Source organism: Capricornis sumatraensis, chromosome 9 (assembly GCF_032405125.1).
Source record: "Capricornis sumatraensis isolate serow.1 chromosome 9, serow.2, whole genome shotgun sequence".
NCBI classification, from domain to species: Eukaryota; Metazoa; Chordata; class Mammalia; order Artiodactyla; family Bovidae; genus Capricornis; species Capricornis sumatraensis.
In genome coordinates, this window is record NC_091077.1 from 20,290,117 (window position 1) to 20,311,373 (window position 21,257).

Sequence of the window (21,257 nt, forward strand, 5' to 3'; positions counted from 1 at the left end):
TGGTTTCTCAGGTTGGTGAATGTGTCATCTGTGCTGAGGTTACAGTTAAATTCTTCTAGTGCTTCTATGGAGAAGGCAATGGCAGCCCACTCCAGTACTCTTGCCTGGAAAATCCCATGGACAAAGGAGCCTGGTGAGCTGTAGTCCATGGGGTCGTGAAGAGTCAGACACGACTGAGCGACTTCGCTTTCACTTTTCACTTTCATGCATTGGAGAAGGCAATGGCAACCCACTCCAGTACTCTTGCCTGGTGAATCCCAGGGACGGCGGAGGCTGGTGGGCTGCCGTCTATGGGGTCGCACAGAGTCGGACACGACTGACATGACTTAGCAGCAGCAGTGCTTCTATAATTTTACTTATTTCCCTTTATGTTTAAATTCCTGTTAGATTTGGAGTTTATCCTGGCATGAGACATGTGAGGGTTTAATTGAGCAGAGTGCTCCCGGGCGGCTCTGGGTCATCCCAGCCCCTCTTCCTGGATAATCTGCTTTCCTCCCGCTAGCAAATGTCACCCGATCACAGGCCAGACTCCGGCGAGTGGCTGGTCTATTTCTGGACTTTTATTCGATTCCCCTCGTCTGCCTCTGCCTTCATGGAGAAGTCATGCCTTCAGCTACAAGTAATAACACGTTTACCAGGAGAAAAGCCGCAGTGAGACCTGCAGTTGGTGGAAAGTGAGCGTTTGTTTCTGTCTCAACCCTACATCTCTGCAGAGGCAATGACTGTCATTCTGGGTATATTATTATCCTTTCAACATTTTACTCTGAAAACTTTGAAACCTTCACAGAGTTGTGGGGACGTTCTGGCGACACCCACATCCCCTCTGCCATGAAGTCCAGGGGAAGGAGGACACACAGGGCCTGGCTCCCTAGGGCTCTGTCACCCAGTGTCACGACTGATCCCCGTGTGGCCTGGTCTGACACCAGCTGTTGATTCAGTCAGAAATGCAGAAAGCCCGGCACTAAAGAGACCCCGCAAAGGACCCTTGTCTGTGGTCTGAGGGCTGAGCCCAGCAGGCAGGGCACCACCTCACTGGGCACGTGGGGAGCATCCTAGGACCTCACTGATCCGCATGTACCTGGGAGTGAACGTGTGAGTTACAGGTTCATTCCAGCCACTAGGTAGACCTGCAGATGGGGAACCTGTGAGGAAGGAGGACAGAGGAGGCCGGGCTATGTGTCCCATAAACAGAGAGGCTCTCTGAGCCCAGCACAGAGTCATGTGGAGGAAATGGAACATGGGACAGGATTCAGTTCCATGAATTAACCCAGGCCGTCCTGCGTGGTAACATCTGCTTCCTCCCTGGGACTCCATCCAGGATCACACTCAGCATTTGGGGTCAGTGGGACCCTCTGAGGGCCCCTCTGTGACCCTAACCTCAGATAACCTCAGATGACCCATACCCTGCCACCTGTGGAGCCACCGGGCATGTGCCTGGTGACCCTGCTCTCCTCCAGGGAAGGGAACCTGTCCTCCGCCTGCTCCTCCAGGAAGCCCACTTGATTTCCCTGGCCAAGGCCGCCCCCACTGCCCTTAGACCTTTCACGTGATGGCCGTGTGGTGACCGTCCACTGCCCTGTGGGTCGTCTCTGCCTGAGCTGCAGGCCCTGAACTCTGGCAGCAGACCTGTGCTTGGTCCCTATGGCTGTTCTGCTCTCTGTGGCACCAGTAGTGAAGGTTCTGGAACTTTCTTTCTCTCAGGGGCCCGCAGAGTCCTGGACAAACACCCCTGCCCCCACCCCCCTTGCCATCCCCGGCCCTGTCCTGTGCAAGGCTTCCTGTTTATCACTCTGGAGACACTCACTCTGTGCACTGAGATGGGGGTGGGGTTGCGGTGTGGGCTGCTGGTCAGGACTTGGCCCCCACCTGCACACTCCCCTCCAGCCACATCAAGCCCTGTCTGCTGTCCCTGGAGAGTGTCCCATCCCGTTACAGAAGTCTTTGCGTGTGCTGCCCGCTGCATCCCCCCACCCGCCCTTAGAAGTCAGCTCTCATGATTTTTCTCTTCTGTGAAGCTGCCATGTGTTTCTGGCACAAAACAGATCTGGCTCCACCCTCAGGCCCACCCCAGGCACCTCTCACCAGCACCCCCCATGTCCCACCCCCTCCGCCCACGCCCACAATGCAGGGGCCCTGGGTTCAATCCCTGGTCTGGGAACTAGATCCCACATGCCGCAGCTAAAATCTGGCACAACTGAATAAATAAATATTTTTAAAATACTTCATTGCTAAAAAACTCTACTGGCTATTTGAGCCTTTAGAAAGTAGTAATCATTTTGCAATGGTAACATCAAAGATCACTTACGACAGATCACTTGCCAAGTATAGTAGTAATAAAGTTTGAAACGTGAGAATTAACAGAATGTGACTCAGAGACTTGAAGGGAGCAAATGCTGTTGGGTAAACGACGTTGGCACACCTGCCCGATGGAGGGCGCCCACAGACGTGCAGCGTGAGAAGCACACGGTGTCTGCCCTGTGCAGTGAGGCAAGATTGGGCTGCAGACCTCAGTCTGCACTCAGGAGTTTTGGGCAACAGCTTTGTTGAGGTAGAATTCACAGGCCACTGGGTTTTACCTATTCAAAGTGTGTAATTCAGTGGTTTTACTATATCCACAGAGTTGTGCAGCCATCACCACAGTCGATTTTAGAGCACTTTCATCACCCCAGAAGGAAACCCATCCCCATGAGCAGGCACCCTCCACCCGCCCCCCCAGCCCCTGACAATCAGTACCCCACTCTCTGTGTCTGTGGATCGGCCTGCTCTGCACGCTTCCCATCACTGGAATCACACCCTGTGCGTCCTTCTGTGTCTGCTCCTCTCACTGAGCATCGTGTTCTCAGGGTGCGTCTACGTGATAGCGAGTGTCAGGGCTTCTCTCCTTCTCGAGGCCAAGTGACGCTCCCGGGTGTGGAGGGACACGTGTGTTTATCCACCCATCCGTGGGCATTTGGGCTGTTTGCACCTCTCTGCCGGTGTGGCTTGTAGGCCGACAACATCCATGTACAGCCCTTACGTGGACACGGGTCCTCGTGTCTTGGGCAGACACCCAGCCTTGGGGCTGCTGGGTCCGATGGAAACTCCAGTTACCCTTCTGAAGAAACACTGCCCTGTTCGCACTCAGCTGCACCTGTTCCCCCGCCCATCCTCATCGTGGAATGGGGCTGGGCGCTCACCATGAGCTCCAGGTGTGTTTCCCTGACGGTCAGTGAACCTCTCTTGCCTGTTGGCCATTCATGTTTCCTTTTTGGAGAAATGTCTGTTCAAATCCTTTGCTTCTTTTCTTTTTTCTTTCCTTCTTTTTTTCTTTTAAGTGTGTGGTGTTTTTTTTTTTTTTTTGATGTGGACTATTTTAAAGTCTTCCTTGAATTTGTTGCAGCATGGTTTCTGTTCTGTGGTTTGGTGCCTTGGCCATATGGTATGTAAAATCTTAGTTCCCCGGCCAGGGATCAAACCCACACCCCCTGCATCGGAAGGCGAAGTCTAACCACCAGGGACCACCAGGAAAGTCCCTGCTTGTCTTCCAGTTGGGTTGGTTTTTGTTTCATCGCTGAATTGCAGACCTGCTTTCTAGGGTCTCGACACGAGCCCCTCCTCGGGCGGGTGATCCACAGTGCTCCCTCCTGTTCTCTGAGTGGTCTTCTCACCTCCGCAGTGGTGCCTGTGGAAGCACAGATGTATTGCATTGTGACCAGGCCCCATTTCTCTCTTTTCCTTGGCTGGTGGTTCCCTGGGTGTTGTAGCCGAGGAATCCTGCCTGACTTGGGGTCATGAGGTTTGACCTTGTTTTCCTCTGAGGGTTTTATGGCCTTAGCCCTCACCTTCGTTTAGGTTTGTGATGCGTTTGAGTTAATTTTGTGTTGCTGTGAGCGGGACCCCAGTGTCTCCTCTCGTCCGGTTGTCTTGGTGCCCTCATGGTCTCCGGTCACTGGGGGGCCAGGACAGACCCCAGTCTGGGAAGAGCTGCAAGTGGACCCTAATCACCAACCACGCATGGGTCCTGCAGTGACAGATGTGACAGGGCCTGTCCCCTTCCTGCCCTCACCTCTTGTCACTCACTCTGTTCTGGCCTCAGCAGCCTCTGGCTGTGACGGCTCCACAGTCACAGTCCTGCCTCGGGACCTGGTGCAGGCTCCTCCTGCTGCTGGGAGGCTGTGGGGCTCTCAGACGGCTGGTTGCTTCCCAGCTCTTCCGTGGATGCGGTTGTGGCTCAGGCTGGAGTCTGCTGTCTGGCGTCAAGTGCATCCTCCTTTCTTGGTCCTGAGTGGCCTCTGGTGAGTGACCTGGCCTCTCCGAGCCTCGCCCTCCACATCTGCTGCGTGGACATGATGATAGCGCCAGTCTTGTGGGCTGACGGGCAGTTTCAGTGAGTCAGCAGCGCTGGCCTCATCGCACGGCCACGCTCAGCAGTAACTGTTCCTGGGCCCTTGACCTGTTGCTCCGGCTGCTCCCCACAGTGGCCAGCGGGCCAGAGCTGGAGGCCCACACGGCAGGCTGTACCCCGAGGCTCCTGCCCCGCTCTGTGCCAAGCCTGCCTGCCCTGGCCCAAGACCTCAACATGATCCCTGGGGTCACCACCAGGGAGAGAGGGTGGGTGCTGGTGTCCATGGTGGTGCCAGGTACCTGCTCGTGGGCTGCAGGAGATGTGACCGCCGCTCACTAAGGGAGCAGCTGCCGGAGGAGCAGCGGCGCAGCAGCAGGTCTAAACCAGGCAGCGTGTGACTCACGATCGGTGGCAGGGAGTGGCGTCAGGGGCCAGCTCCAGCCAGTGGCCAGGGAAGGCCTCTCTGAGGAGGTGCCATTTGACCCAGGCCTTATCCGTGAGCTGGGGCAGTGTTCCACACAGAGGAGAAGCATGGGCAAAGGCCCTGGGGCAGGACTGTGCCTGGCATGTGTGGGGAACAGTCAGGGGGCCGTGTGGTGGGAACACAGGGAGTAAGGGCAGGAGCAGGAGAGGGGTGAGGGCCGGAGGACGCACCGTGTGGAGTCCACCTCCATCTGCCCTTCCCCTTTGTCCCCCAGGGGCCATGTGGAGACCGGGTAGCACCCGTTAGTTACTGCCGTATAGCATGACCCCAGAGCGTCATGGCTTAAAACAGCGAGAAACACCTGTCATCTCACGCTTTCTGTGGGTCGGGAATCCGAGGGTGGCTTAGCCCCACACCTCGTGGCTCCATCTCTTATGAGGTCACAGTGAGGCTGTGGGCCAGGTGGGAGGAGCTGCCCCCAGGATGGAGCCTCCATTCCCTCATCTGTAAAATGGGACACTCCTAACGCCTGTCTCATCAAATGGGGCTGTGTGGTCAGCCTGGCTCAAGGGACCTCAAAGTGCAGGAGGCCCTGTGATACCCCTGGAGCCCAGCCAGGCATTGGGGACCTGGCTCGGCTGCCAACTTGCCAGGGACTTTGGGCAGGTCCAGGCCCTAGGGTTCTGGAAGGCCCCTGGGAAGTGGAGCCTGGGACTGAATGTGAGAACAGCCCCCACCTGGCTGGCAGCACCACCATGCCAGCGACCAGAGGACTTGCAGCCACGGCCCCCACCTCCCCCTGCAGCCCTCGTCCGCTGGAATCCAGTGTGGCGTGTGTTTTCTGGTGCAGTGTGTGTTGCCCAGTGTGGGCTGCCGGAAAGTAAAAATACATCTGGGAGGAAAACTGGGCCAGGAAGCTTTGTACACCAGCCCTGAGACAGCACGTGGCCCTCCACTGGACGCCTGCGGGGTGGGCAGAGCGCTATCCCTGGGCACTCTGGCCACTGTCCTCCAGTCTGGCCCCTGTCTACTGTCTGCCTCCTAAGCACCAGGCCCCGCACCCTGGTTTCCCCTAGGGAGCCCCTGCCCACCCCCAGCGCCCCCCAGGCAGGGTGCTGCAGCCCTGGGTGAGCAGGACCAGGCCCCACTGGGTCAGAGCCTCCCTGCCCTGGGACTTTGCAGGGGACAAGAGGAAGGGGTAGCTGGTCCACCCTGGGCCCAGGCGTCTGCTGGGGGCTCAGCACCAAGGACAGCAGTGCTGCGACTGGGAGACAGAGTCCACTGAGGCTTGAAGCCCATCACCGCAGCCTCTTTGGTCTTGCTGGGTTGCAGACTTTTTTTGTGAGGAGCTGGCTGGTCTGTGTGGGAGCTGATGCAGCTGTGATTGTGAATGAGCAGGAGGGGCCATGTGCCAGTAAAACCTTGTAACAGCTGCGGTGAGTTTGGTCCATGGGGCAGGTTGCTGGCCCTTGATTTACATCAACAAATATTCTTCCCCCCACACTCATCTTGTTTCTTCAAGGAGCATCCATTGTGTTTCTGTCTCGACTCACATCCAAATACCCCTTCTCTGAGCCCAGTTTCTTCCTCTAACAGGAGAGACTAGCAGGGTGTTGCTTGGGACAGGCTGGGCTGGAAGCACCACAGTCCGTAGCCATACTGGCTTCCAGCCCTTCATCTGATGTCCAGCTTGAGGGAACGTGTTGGAGACACTTGGGGGCTGCATTCCCACTGCTCTTCCCCCAGGCTTCTGACAGGGCATACTCAGCCTCCTCCATGCAGCCCTTCTGGGTTTCTCACTTAGCAGGTACTTTCTGAGGTCCACACCATGCCCAGCCGTGGGCGGGTGCAGAGGCATCCAGGACAGGAAGTGGAGCTTTTGGTGGAGTTGGGAGGGCACTGGGGGCAGGATTGTGGTGTGTTATGCAGAGGGGGTGATCCAGGCCACCAGGGGAGGATAGAGCTGGGGTTGCTGTGGCCCCAGGACAGGCGTGGGGAAGGTGAGCTCTGCCCAGGTGTGAACCAGACACGGCTTCCCTCTCCTTAGCACCTGCATCACAGGGATGGAGCCATCCCCTACCCAGTTATGGTGTGGGCCCAGTGGAAGACCTCGCACAACCAGGCCCATCTGCCTGGCGCAGAGCAAGTTGCTTATCAAACCCCCCAGGCCCTGGGCTTGCTGGCTGCGCAACCTCAGTCAGGCTATGTGGCTCTGACCCCGTTATCTGGAAACTGGACACCAGAACCTCCTCCACCCGCTGCACCCGCCCCCCCCCCCTCCACTCCAGCCTCGGGGTAGCTCTCAATGTAGCCAGCAGTTACCTTGCAGCCTGTGAAGCCAATGGGCCTCAGCTTCCCCAGCTGTAAAATGGGTTGAATGGCAGTTATCTCCTGGAGGTGGTGAGAGGGTTGGAGACTTGGCTGGATAGACCCTAACCTGGGAAAGCCGTGTGTGTGTGCGCGCACACATGCTGTAACCTTTCATTACAATGCACTTCAAACAGAAGACAGAACAGACTGGATAGTACAAGTAAGTGCATTTTTATCATGAAATATTTTAAATGCCAGAGAGTAATATAATAGGCACCCACATCCAGACTCTGCCTCCTGTCCCACACATCTTTATATGTGCTCCAGGTCTCCCCCCAGCACTGCCTGGGTCAAAGTCAGGTCATCCCCTGGGTGCCGTCCTGGGCGCTCCAGGGTGCTGGGCACACCTCGGTCCCATCCGCTGGATGCCAGGAGCCCCCAGTCATGACGATCACAGATGTCCCCAGACATTGTGCGGTGTCCTCTGGGGGCAGGATCACCAGGGTGAGAACCACCTTTAGGGCACTCCCCTCACCCGGACCCCTGGGTGGCCTTTGCTGGGTCTCCTCTGACCTGTCACAGAAAATGTTTGCTGACTCCTGACTTAAGGGAGAAACAAAGATTTGTTTAACCTGTGTAGTAACACATTGGTGTCTTTTATATTATTCTGAATTTTTCTGGGCACTTAAACTCTTTTCTTACTAAACATCAGGCAAGGAGCCAGTTCCCTCTGGAGTATTTTATCCCTAAAGCAGGACCCTGGACATAGGGGATGCTCACTGAGTTTGTTAGGGGTGCTCATGTATGTCCGCTGCTGCTCACTGCTCACTGGGATCACTCACATTTGTGGGCAGAACCTCAAAAAATATTTCTCTCCAGAGTTTAAAAACACCTGACATGAAAGGTCAAAATTCACCTTTAATGTGGAGGGAAAATATTAAGAACATCTTCAGTTGTACGGAAAAGTTGAAAGAACTGGAGAGTGGACACTCACTCATCACCACTCAGACCCTACAGTGGGCGTTTTGCTGTGTTTATCCCTCCAGCACCTGCCATCACTCATCCTTTACTCTCTCCATCTAACCTTTTGAATGCATTTCAGAGCTGCAGACATCAGCACACTCCCTTGGAAACACTTCAACATGTGTTTCATTAACTAGACTGATATTTTCCAGCATGTTCTTGGTGATGTTAACTACTCTGATCACCCATTAACTTTAGACTTCTTAGCCTTCCCTGTCGTTAGTACTGGTGGTAAAAGTCTGAGATGACAACAAAAATATGGAAGTTCTTTATTCTGCCACTGTGTGACATTTACCCCAGATTCATACCTATTCAGTGCCACACCAGGTGTGACCCTGGTGAAGGAAAGATTAGCAGCTCCCTGTTAATGTCTGTTAATCAGAGAGATCGGGTCCAACAGATAAAAATTAACTCAAGTGTGAAACCAGGGACAGGGGTGCGTAAAAGAGTAAGAGCAGGTGGTGGTCCAAAGGGCAGAAACTCCCGGATCTGCTTGCAATATGACCGCAGGTGAGTTACTGGTATCTGTCTGGCCACCTTGCTCTGCTGCACTTAATTCAGTGCTTGCAGTTGGTTCTGTTAGATTTAGATTTTGTAAAAAAAAAAAAATCTGTCCTTTCAATTTTCATTCCTTTTCTTTTTTCTTATTTTATTGCATTAGCCGGTTCTCCCACTGAAGTGGTAGCCCTCACAGCTTCACTCTTGTCTTGTGGTTGATGTTAATGTGCTTACTGTTTGTACCTTTTTCTTCCTTTTTCTGGCTACATTGCATGGCTTGTGGGATCTTAGTTCCTTGGCCAGGGATTGAACCCATGCCCCTGCAGTGGAAGTGTGGAGTCCTAACCACTGGACCACCAGGGAAATCCCCTACTTGTTTTTAAGTAAAAGTTGTTCCTGTCCCCCAACCCACCCCTACTTCCCCCACCCCCACCTTCCTCTAGTTTCTTAATAGCTTTTTTGACATGACTTTTCTGTTGAATTTTATGGAACGCTGTTCTGGATTCTGAGATGTGATCATAAAGTTTTTCACCTCTGACTTGGGATCACTTCCTAAATTTCTCCAAACCCTTGCTTCCTTCTGTAAAATGGTGGTAAAGAAATGAGATCACTAAATCAGATGGTGCCTGGCTCAGGTGCACACAGGCGCCCTCTGGCTGCTGTGGGGGGAGCAGACCTCACGTGAAGGGCAAGAATATGGATCCAGGCGAGTGAGCATGCTGGCTTTGTCTGTGTAGATTTGCTCATTTTCCAAGAAACCTACGTTTATCTCCAAAACATTGTGACTTTGAAAGTTGACTCAACTCGCACTGACCCTCTACCACCAGAAAGAAAGCCCAGGGAGGGGTTCCCGGTGGCATAACTGGGGGATATACTCACCAAGCTTGGGGCTGTGGAGTGGGTGGGTGGGTGTGTGGGTGGGGGGCCTGAGTTCACACCTCTGCCTGTCACTTTCCTGTGGGGACCGCCAGCTTCCAGGTCCCCATGCAGACTGGGGAGGCCAGTCCCCATGTCACCCAGTCATCGTGGAGTGAGGGGACGAGTTGAGGGGGTTCTGGGACAGGGCCCGCACAGCGGGGAGTGTGGTGCTGGCCGTTACCATGTCGCTGCCATCATAAATGCCTTGAGTGGGGGTTTTCTACCGTGTGTAGACAGTCTCACTGCCTGTCGCCTGGGATGTCTGTAGTCGTCATGACTGGGATTATATATACTGGGAGGGAGCCCCTAGCATCCAGTTGGAGGGCCAGCGCGGCTCCACATCCACAACACCCCAGATGCCCCACAGAGTGACCTTCCCCTCATGTCTGCAGTGCTGGGGGCCTGGGTTAGTGAATGGGCCTTGGGGCTCCCAGAGCCCCACACTGTTTGTGTCCTGTGCAGTGCACTGAGGAGAGGCTGGGCTTGCAGAGTGTCACAGCTCAGCTGAGAGCTGTGGTGGGGTCCCCGTGCTCCTGTCTGGTGTGATTGCAGTGTACAGAGGCTGAAAGAGGAGCAGCAAAACCTTGGGCTTGATCTTGTGTGTCTTCCCCTCTCCAGTGGCTGATGTTTACCGTGTTTTGTGGACATCTCGGTCCAAGATAGGTCAGAAATAGGACAAGCTGGCCTTACCCAACAGGAGGTGGGGGGGAGCGCCAGCCTGGAGGCTTGGCTGCCCTTCCTGAGCTCAGACATCTCCGTCTGGCTGCACGACCTCATCTCAGGGTGGGGCAGGGGACCAAGGTCCTGCGTCCTCTTGCTTCGCGGTATCACTGCTGGAGGAGCGGGGTCTGGAGGAGGTCCTGGAGCCACATGTCACTGGCTGGTGGTTTTGCAATTAACGAGCTTCTTCCTTTAAAAAAAATTTTTTGAGCCATAGTTCACATAGTATAAAATTAACTCTTAATTAAAATGCACAATTCAGTCATTATATTTGCTTTGTTGTGCCACCACCATGAAAATCTAACTCCAGAATACTCCATCAGTCCCAGAAAGCCCTTAGCAGTCACCCCCAACCTCCTCCCCCTCAGCCCCTGACAACCACTCACCCACTCTGTGTCTGTGGATCAGCCTGCTCTGGACATTTCCCGTCAGTGGAGTCACACGTTTTGCGCCCTCAGGGCTTCTCTCACTGAGCCCCGTGCCCTCAGGGTCGCCACGTGGTGGCCAGTGTCGGGGCTTCTCTTCGAGACTGAGCACCGTGCCCTCCTGGTTGGCCACGTGGTGGCCAGTGTCAGGGCTTCTCTTCGTGACTGAGTAATCTGTCACGTGGGTACCATTAATGCTTTTGTGAATGTGAGGAACGCAAGTTGGATGGAGAGTGTGAAGTGCTCACTTCTGTCTTCATCTCCCAAAGTCTGAGACTAGGTCCTTGTATTCCTCTTGGACATGCTCTCGCCCTCGAGGAATGGTCCCTGTATCAGTTAGCTGCTGCTGTGTAACAGCCACCTAGAGCCGCAGGGCTGCAAACTGCACACACTTGAAATTCTGTCATCTGGGTTGGGCTCAGCAGGCGGCACGCAGTCTAGGAGGCTCCTGCACTCACAGGCCTGGGGGGTGGGGGGAGTCTGGTCCTGCCCCCACGGGGTCTCCCGCAGGGCCTCAGCAGGGACCTTGTGGCTCAAAGCCACCCACCTTCCTCACACTGCAGGGTCCCATCCTCTGGTTCGGTGGCTCAGGGTGGGTTGCCTGGCTGCAGGGGCTGCAGACTCCTGGGGTCAGCCCCAGAGTCCTCCTTGTGGGTTGCAAGCAGAGTTCCCTCGGTGGCTTGTAGGTAGTCTGTCCACTCTGGTCATGGTGGACCAAGACTTGGGGGGGCCTGGCCCAGGGGGACTTTGCTCCTGTGGCCAGACCATTCCAGTTGATGGGACATTTGAGAGCCCTGGCCCCAGTGCTGCTTCCTGGCTCAACTGCCTCATACTGTCTCATTTTCTCTGAGTCATGGGGAGCAGCCCTCCCCTGGGCAACAGGCGGGCAGTGATCCCACAGTGACCGCCTCGGGCCCCCCGCCCCTCTCTGAGGCCTGCTCCCCTGTGCACTCCTGACAGCTCTGCAGGGGACAGGGCAGACCTGATGCCTGGTTACTGGGGATATGGAGAGATGACACACAGGCACCAGGTGGGGCCCAGTGCTGGAAGACAGAGAAAGCCAGAAGGTGGGGAGAGTGGCCTGGAGTTAGGAGGGCAGTCTGGGGTGAGGTGATCAGGGAAACAGCTTAGCTGAAGGGGTGATGTCTAAGCCAGGTATTGGCTGAAGCAAGGGAGCAAACCCTGCAGAGGTCTTGGGAAGGTCGTTTCTGGTGGGGAGAATGGCCCGTGCAAAGGCCCTGGGGCAGGACTGTACCTGGCATGCTGGAAGCGAACAGCAAGGAGGCCCGTGAGGAGCAGAATGAATGAGGGGGAGAGAGAGAGAGGGAGGGGACAGGACAGGTCGTGCAGGGCTCTGTGGGCCACATGGATGACTTGGGCTCTTATCTCCAGGGAGGTGGGACCCAGGAGGGCTGTGGGCAGAGGAGGCGGCCAGGCCGGGGTGGGGCCTAACTCTGGTGCTCATGGGTACCCTCTGGTGGCTGCTCTGGGGAGGACAGACTTGGGGGGTGCAGTTTTCCACGTGGTACAGGATGGGGGCTGAGAGGAGCCAGGCAGAGGTGCACCAGGCAGAGGTGCACTCTGAATGGACTTTGAAGTAAAAATGACCTAGTGTTTCTGCTGAGGGGTAGATGGTAAGGCTGCCCTGCCCCCGGTCCTTGGGATGTGTCTTCTCTGCCTCAGTTTCCTCATCAAATGTAAGAGAAGTGGTCTTGTATATGCCAGGGGAGGGGTCCCGCACCAGCAGCCTTCGTGGGCATCTGTGAGGGGGCCAGCCCGAGGCACAGCTGTGTCCCCAGTTCCCCCCCAGGTCTCAGCCCTGCCTCCCGCCTGCAGCGCCTCACGCTCTCCCCCTCCCCCGGCTATTTTTAAAACCTAATTTCCTCGAAAACGGGGTGGCTCATTCAAAAGATAATTGGTCACGGCTTGGGCTGGGAAGAGCGCAAGATCTTGGTCCCTGCTGCCCCCAGCCTGGATGGCAGGGGTGGGTGCAAGAGCCAGCTGGCTGCCTGGCCCCAGAACTGATGGGCAAGGCTCCAGAAGGGCATTTCAGAGAGCGGGTGGGCACGCAGATGGCGGGACTCCGGGGGAGAGGAAGAGGAGTCCCTAGAGGGGACGTCGGGGTGCATGTCTAGGCAGAACCCTGTCTCAGGTGTGCTGGCTACTTCTTGCCCTTGCTTCTCCCCCTGCTCTGCTCCTGCTCTGGGCACCCCTTGCCTGTGACCTGGGCTGGCTCAGAGCCTACCTTCTCCCCTCCTGGCCTCATGCCTGGGGGGATTCCAGGTGGGGTAGGGCTGCCCCTTTATCAGCCAGTGTCCCTGAGCAGGGCAGACCTGGCTGGACTTCACATCTGGCACTGGTGTTGGCCGGGCCCCTCCCTCACAAGCCTGAGACTGCGGAGGCCTTGGTGGTGGAGAGGGCAGGGACCATGGTGTTGGACTATCTCAACCCCGGGATGAGGGGTCAGGAGCTGCAGAGGATGTGGGTGGGCCCAGGGGTTGGGTTCCAGGCTCAGGTGATCCAGGCAGACTGAGAAGGAGATGCCTGGGGCCCCCAGACAAGGTCTGGAATGTTCCATTCAGTCCACTGGCACTTCCTGCCTCATCCCCCGTTCCTTCCCCCACACCCCAGACGCAAAACCGTGAATTGTTCTGCTGTTGGGCAGCCAACGAAAATATTATGTCAGCTTTCCAGCACCTTCCGCCACCCCCCCACCCCCAGGCCTCAGGGTGGGCTGAGCCCAGGTTCGTCCTGTGGCCAGGGAGCCCCACATGTCGCAGGTGGGCTGGTGTGTCCCCTCCTGGCGCTGTCACGGCCTTCCAGGGATCCGTGGGCTGTGTCTTCCAGGAGAGTCCCTTCTGTGGGCCCTGGTATGAAGGGCCGAGCCAGCTGCTCCCTGGTTCAGTTTTCCTGTCTCCTGATGGCGGCGGGGAGCGGGGGGTGTGCACTGCGGGCAGAAGGGTGCTCAGGAGAGGCCCCACCCCAGCCAGCCTGGCTGCACCACGTCCGTGCCATCTTGGTTTTGTGTTCTTTATTGAGAGATAATTCATAAATACCGTAAGACCCACTTGTAAGTGTGTAATTCAGTTTTTCCTGTGTCTTTACAATGTTGTGCAGCCGTGACCACTGATCGCAGACCATTTTCATCCTCCTGGAGGAGGCCAAGTCCCCATTAGCCATCCCCAACCCAGCCCTGGCCCAAGCCCGGTGGGCAGAGAGCACGTTCTGACCCCTGACCCATCGCCTGGGCCTGCTGCTCTCTGGTGGCCCTTCCCGCCCCCAGCTCATGGGCCCAGCGCTGGGTCCTCAGGCCTCTCCCCTCCCTCTTCCCACATCTCCTGGGTGGTCTTGTCCACTCTTGGGGCTCAAACCCCATCTAGCCCCCAGACAACTGCCTCTAGCCGGGGCCTCCCTGAGCTCCTGATGTGGGGTCCAGCTGTCCCTCCCATCTCCACGCAGGGGTCTCACACTCAACATGGCCACCCTGCCCCCGACCATCCCCCACACCTCCTGCCCTGCCCCCATCCTGGCTCATGCAGCCCCATCCTTCTGTGAGTTGCTCCAAAATCCTTAAGTCATTCCTGACACCTCGCTTTTCTCCAGTCTGCCTCCAGTGAGCACGGCCTGTCCGTCCTGACTCTAGATCTTCCTCGATGCCCACTTCTCTCTCACCTGCTTTGTGGGGGCCACCCGTGGTCCACCCCATTATCTCCCCATTATCTCCCACCTGGACCAGCATGCGCTGCTCCCCCTCCCCCCGTCTGTCCCCCTATGACCACCCGGAGGTGCCTGTGAGCACCCGAGTCAGGTGTCCCACCTTATCCCAGCCCTCCAGGGCTCCCATCTCCCTGAGGTAAGAGCCCAAGCCTTCCCTTGCTGATCTGACCCCCCACCTGTCTCTTCATGTGGTCCTCCTGGCACTCTCTGTGCTGTCCAGACCCTTCTCTGCCCGCCCTTGGCTGTGTGCCCTAGAAGGTGGGGCCAGGACTGTCCTGGTCACCACTTGCTTCCCCTCCACGCTGACACCTGGCAGACACCAGTGTATGAGTTCCCCCTTGCAGCTGTAACAGATCACCACAGACTTGACCTGCTAACTGCACAGATTGATTATCTCACAGTCCTGGACGGAGCTAAATCCAGGCATGGGCAGGGCCCGTCCCTCCGGAGGCTCCAGGGGAGTGCTGGCTCCCCCGTTTTCCAGCGTTCTCCAGCTTGTAGAGGCGCTGCGTCCCTGGCTCACGGCCCCTCCCTCCATCCTCACAGCCAGCAGAGCAGCATCTCCTGTCTCTCCGCCTCTGGCCCTCCCCCTTCCTCTTATGGCGACCCTGCAGTGGCACTGGGCCCCCGGGAATCCAGGGTCATCCCCGTCTCGGGTTTTAGCCCATTCTGGGACCAGAATATGAACACCCTGGGGGTGGGGGCAGATACGTGCTGAGCACTCGCACTGAACAGATAACCCTCAGCAGAAGCCAGCTTTCTGGGTGAGGATGCCGGCTCAGCGGGGCCCGGGCTTGGCCAGAGGCCCCCGAGGAGCTGGGCTGGAGGGGGTGGTCGTGGTCCTGAGAGGTGAACGTCGCTGGCCTTCCACAGGGGCCGTGGGGACAGGGACCGGGGGTGTCCTTGGCTGGCTGGCTGGCTCTCCATCGCCTGGCGGCCTCGGGGGCTGGCGCTGTCACTCTAGCCTGGGCCGCAGCCGCTGATCACTGCCGCCCTCCGTGCTTGGGCTCCCCAGCGATGGGCTGTGCCTTGTCTCCACCTGGCCCCCCACTACCCCTGCCTGCAGAGCTGCGTCAGCGTGGTCGCTCCGCGTCCACCCCCACATTGCGTCTCCAGGCCTATTTACCACGTGGGGTCCCTACCACCTCCCCAGGGGCGCAGGGTGTGTGTGGGGGGCGGTGCTGATGGCAGAGGCCAAGGGTCCAGACTAAAGCGTCCCTTCTCTTCCTCAGGTTCGGCCCAGAAAAAGACGACCCCAGCAGAGGTGAGTGTCCTCGGGGGCCCACCCTCCCTGCCTCCCGAAGGTGGACGGGGCAGCACCCTGCCCTGCCCGCGTCCTGCTCCGTGGCCTTAGGCGTCTCACTGCACTTCCCTGGGCCTCAGATGCTGGCATAGCAAATAGGCACGTGTCGTCAGACAGTGGAAACGGTCTGTCCCACCAGCATCTTGAGTTTCTGGGAGGGATGGGGTGGGTGGGGAGAGCCCCGAGGGGCCTGGAGAGGATGGCCCCTGCCTGTCCCTGTCAGCAGTACCTTCAAGCCGGCCTTCCCCCCACCCCCTGCTGTCCCATACCTGCCCACCGAGGGTCCCACTGTTCCTGTCCCCAGGCAACTTTTCCTGGTGGTGCCCACTTGCGTGAGCCCTTGGCACCCTGTCTCTAGTTTGTTAGTTTCCGGTCACTCCTGGAAGCCACCTGCGAGGGGCGTCTGAGCCCTGTTGTCTGAGGAGCCATGGACAGCAGGTTAGAGGACCCCAGGTATAGCGGGAGCCACCCTGACAGCCAGGTTCCCTCCCAGCCAGGCTCCTCTCCCAGGACGCTGCTGGGCACCCAGGGTCCTTCCTGGGACGGCTTTGCCCATCTGCTGGGGCCCTGGTGGGTGTCCAGCTGACAAGCAGTGGGGAGCCCGCGAGGGCTGCAGAGCAGGGCTGGCAACTAACGTTGCCTGAGGGAAGCCCGCCCCCTGGTGGCCAGCGTGCAGAACAGGCTGGTCTGAGCCCTGTGAATGGTGGCAAGTATGCACCATCTTTGGGGCGGCCTCGGCCCAGCTCTTGAGCTGGTGTGTCTCCTTCAGGCCCCATGGCCCTGTGCACCATCTTTCCCCTGTGATGTCACACGTGAGGGCCAGTGGCTTCCACACAACTTTGCCAGGATGTCACTCATATGCTGTGGAGCTGGCAGGAACCAGCCTGCTCCCAGACCAGCGGGACCTCTCCCTCATCTGGGAGGAGATACTCTCATTTCAGTCCAAAGGGTTTCACCCGGCCACGTCTGGGAACATTTGTGGTTGTCACAACTGGGGGCCTCCTGGCAGTGAAGAGGTGGGACAGTGATGTTGCTATGCACCCCACAGCACCCAGGGTGCCCCCCTAGAGAGTGACTAGCCCCAAGTCAGCAGTGCTGGGGGTGGGGGTGACCCTGGGGTGGGGGTGACCCTGGAGTTGGGGCTTTTCTCCCTGCAGAGGGTCCAGGCTGCTGACTTTCTTTTCTGGAGGAGCCGGTGGTCCTGGTCTGGGTGTGGCCCCTAGATGTGGGATGTCCGCCCCCAGAGAGGAGCCCCCATGCCCGCAGCCTACCCACCCAGCCCCCGCCCCAGACTCCAGCTGGGATTTCCAGAGCATTCTGGTTTCTTGCCAATTCTGAACTTCTTGCTTCCTCTTCCCCAGGTCCCACTGATGACTGGACAGCCCGGCCCTGGCCATGGGAAGAAGCTGGGTCATCGAGGCGTGGATGCATCTGGCGAAACCACCTACAAGAAGGTTCCTGCTCTGCCCTCAGTCAACGGGGGTGGGACAAGGGGGCCCCCCCACGTGTGCACGGGGCCCACGGAAGGTCAGGTGTGGGCTGTTTGTGGCTGGAGGCTGCACCACCTGCCTGGCTCCTCAAGTCACTGTGGCCTTGACTGTGACCTTGGGTGAGAGGAAATTGCAGCTTCCTCCCGTCCCTTGGGAGTGGGGCGGAGGTGAGGTTGGGCCAGGGCTGTGCGTGGTGAGCTGGTCCCGCTGCTGCTGGTCCTCTCCGCCTGGTCACACCTCCTAAAAACACCCACCTCACTGAGAGCGAGTGTGTGCAGTGAGTGAGTCACCCTTCTGAAGTGTTCAATTAGACGGTTTCTAGAGTATTCAGAGCTGTGCAGCCATCGCCAGAGTCAATTTTAAAGCATTTCTCTCACCTCAAAAGCCCTGTCCCCATTTGCCTCCCCCATCCCCTGACAGCCAGGAACCCACTGTCTGTGTCTGTGGATCAGCCTGTTCTGGACATTTCCCGTCAGTGGAGTCACACTCTGTGTGTCCTTCTGTGTCTGCTTCTCTCACTGAGCGTTGTGTTCTCGGGGCCATCCACGTGGTAGCGAGTGTTAGGGAGAATCGGGGGCCATCCACGTGGTAGCGAGTGTCAGGGCTTCTCCCTTTTTGTGGCCGAGCGATGCTCTCATGGGCGGGGGGACCATGGTCTGTGTATCCACCCTCCACTGATGGACCTTTTCTGGCTGTTGTGAGCAGTGCTGTTGTGAGGGCTTGTGTCCAGGTGATTTTGGGGACTGCGCTGCCCTCCCTGGGCCGCAGTCCTAGTAGTGGAACCGCTGGGCCCCCCGGGGGGTCACAGGTAGCCCTTGGAGGAGCTGCCACACAGTCTACCGTGGCCATCCCATTCTCCATTCTTGCCAGCTGAGCATGGGGACTCCACTCCCTGTCCCGTGTGGTGCTGGTCTGTCTGATCTGTCCCTCCCGATGCATGGGCAGCAGGTCTCACTGTCTCGATTTGCACCTTCCCGGCGTCTGGTGGTACCCAGCACCTTCTGTGCTCACTGGTCATCTGTGTATCTCTTCTGGAAGACTGTGTTCAGTCGATGTCATCTTGAGGGAATGGATCGAGATGGGGCTTCAGGAGGAGGGGTGGGCACTTGGGAAGGGCTTGACGCTGCAGCGGGGGTGCTGGGGACCCGAGTCGGTAACTTGAGGACCAAGGCGTCTTTCTTCGATGGTGGGCGTGTTGCTTAAGGCTCATGGTGATGGTGACGTGAATGGCAGTGCTGACAGATGGACAAGCAGCTGGTTCTTCTCTAGGGAGGGTGGCATGAGGGGCCCCAGGAAGGCCAGTGCCAGGGTGGAGGACTGGGATGCAGAGAGGCAGATCCCTTTGAGAGTAGACAGAAGGAGCCCGGGTCTCAGAAGGGAAGCCTGGGCATTGCTGGATACTGTACTCCTGCTTCCCAAAAGAGAACCCTGGCAGTGGTAGACCCTCCGCCACGTCGGGGCAGTTCTGAGCTATAGGAACCTTCTAGAATGTGGATAGAAAACAGGCCACGGGGCCACATGGTGGTGTTGGAGCCTCAGCCAGGCTACTTCCTGGCCGTGTGGTTATGCAGGCTGAGTGGCGGGCCTGAGGCCAGCACGTCTGTGACGGGCTCGGCAGGTGCTGCCTGGGGGCCCCTTGGAGGTAATGGGTGTCAAGGGCTGAGCCACAGGCCGGATGCTGCCCCCTTCATCCTAAGGGGGCTTCCTATCCTGTCTTGGACCCTGGCAGCCAAGGGATGGGCCCCAGGGGTTTTGATGCAGCTGGGTTTCCCGCAGACCACGTCCTCTACCCTGAAGGGGGCCATCCAGCTGGGCATCGGCTACACCGTGGGCAACCTGAGCTCCAAGCCAGAGCGTGACGTGCTCATGCAGGACTTCTATGTGGTGGAGAGCATCTTCTTTCCCAGGTACCCTGCCCGGGCCGCTCCAAACCCTCTGTACTCTCCCTGCATGCACACCCCCCCTCCTCCCCCCCGCTATTCTTTCAGCCTTTTTCTCTGCTGGAAATGGCTCCGGCCCTTCCTGGGTTCCCCTTGCCTTTGAGGTCCAGCCCTGTGTTAGTCGGGATGTTTGCTGCTGAATCAGAGAAATGCAATAGAACGGCAACTCTTAGAAAGAGAGGAAGACAAAAGTTTGTTGTTCCTCTCTTTCTAATATGTGTGTGTGCGTGTATACCTACACACACACACACACAGTCCAGGATTGGAAGATTGGTCAGGTGGCTCCATGATGTTGCTGGGTCCAGATTCCTTCTGGTTTCTCCACCGTCTTCTATGCTGCTTTACAAACCAGTGGCTGCAAGAGCCGCCCAGGTTCCTTCCATCACAGCTGCATTCCAACCACAGGAAAGAGAAGGAGAGCACATGCCCCTGCCCTTTAAGGGCATGACTAGGAAAAGACCCAAGTCATTCTCCTCCTACCATGGGATTGTGCAAGCACAGCACCCTGATCATGCCTGGCTGTGGCAGAGGCTGGCAGTGGTCTTATTCTGGGTGGCCATGTGTACACCCCACACTGTGGGCTAATGAAGGAAGGGGAAGGTGGTCATTGGAGGACAGTCTGAGACTGGCCACAGCCCTTTGTCCCGTGTCCAGCATGGGAGCCCCATGTCACTTTTTGGGTTGGCTATTCGGGTGCCTTGGGGCTGGGCCTGGGCGGGCAGGCAGACTGTTGGTGGGGGAAGGGAGTGTACATGGGCCTGGGTCCCTCACAGTCTCCCCCCTGCTTCCTCTGCAGTGAAGGCAGCAACCTCACTCCCGCCCATCACTTCCAGGACTTCAGGTTCAAGACCTATGCGCCTGTTGCCTTCCGCTACTTCCGGGAGCTCTTTGGGATTCGGCCAGATGACTACTTGGTGAGTGTGTCCTCAGCAGCCCGGCTCGGGGGCTTAGATCGCCCACCTGCTTGTCGTCCTCGGCCTCCATGGGGCAGGGACATGGCTGCAGCGTTGCTGGGCTCCTTGCTCAGGTTGTCATCTGGGGCTGGGCTGTGGCCTCAAGTGGACTCAACTGCATTGGGTCCCTTCCAAACCCCTGGCTTCATCAGCCAGGCTCTGTCCTTGCTGGCCAGGACATCCATTCCTTCCAGATACTATGGTCTCCTCTGTGATTGTCCCATGGAGCCGACCGAGACCACTTCTGGGATCACCCACCAGCCCCTGGGCCTGTGCGGTGTCGGTGACCACCCCCATCCATCCACCATCCCCTTTTCAGTACTCGCTGTGCAACGAGCCGCTCATTGAGCTGTCTAACCCCGGTGCCAGTGGCTCCCTGTTCTACGTCACCAGCGACGACGAGTTCATCATCAAGACGGTGATGCACAAGGAGGCCGAGTTCCTGCAGAAGCTGCTGCCCGGCTACTACATGGTGGGGAGCCCGGCCGCCCCTGGACTTAGGCCTTTCTCCCTCTGCTGAGGAGCTCTGAGCATCCCCACCTTGGGAACTACCCCTCCTGGGAGCCACCCCCTCCAGGAACTATCCCCGCTAGGCAGGCCTTGACAGGCCGTCCTGGGTCACCGAGCCTCACCCGCAGGACCCCCTCACGTGGCGAGCAGGAGTAGCCATCTGGGCCCTGGTGGCCGTCCCCCACTACTGACCTCCCAGAAGTCATGGCTCAACAACCAGTGACTTAGACAGGCACTGGGGAGGAACTGGGCTATCAGCTGGCACTCAGACCCTTGGGGGTGTGGAAGCAGGCACCTCAGACTTCCTGGCCCCCAGGGGTGAGGGTCCTGATACACACCCAGATGGAAAGTGAGGACCCCTCCCTGAGGGCCAGCCCTCCCTGCTGCCTGGCAGGCATGGCCAGGCCCTGGGCAACTTTGCGCAGATTGTGACCTGTCCCCCGCCCTGTAACCCGCCTCCGCCATCTATGATCCTGGGTGGGATCCTCATCTCGCCTAGGTCGGAGGTCAGCAAACGTTTTCTGTAAAACATGAGAAAACAAACGTCTTCAGCTTTTTGAGCGCAGCCTCTGTCTCCGTGGCTCCGCTCTAGTGAGAAAGCAGCCACCGCTGAGTGCCAATAGAACTATCTGCTGAGGCTGCCGAGTACATTTCATGTAATTTTCACATGCCGCAGGACACTATTTTTTGTTTGGTTTTATC

General features: G+C 57.7%; 1 protein-coding gene across 1 annotated transcript in view; it reads left to right on the plus strand.

The window, feature by feature from the left end:
* The window catches only part of PIP5K1C (phosphatidylinositol-4-phosphate 5-kinase type 1 gamma), a 47,796-nt gene that overhangs the window by 7,936 nt on the left and 18,603 nt on the right, over positions 1–21,257 (plus strand). Inside the window, exons 2-6 of the mRNA XM_068979399.1 lie at positions 15,592–15,623; positions 17,024–17,116; positions 18,929–19,059; positions 19,889–20,006; positions 20,365–20,517. Of these exons, the coding sequence (XP_068835500.1) occupies positions 15,592–15,623; positions 17,024–17,116; positions 18,929–19,059; positions 19,889–20,006; positions 20,365–20,517 (527 nt within the window). The remainder of the gene's footprint in view (positions 1–15,591; positions 15,624–17,023; positions 17,117–18,928; positions 19,060–19,888; positions 20,007–20,364; positions 20,518–21,257) is intronic.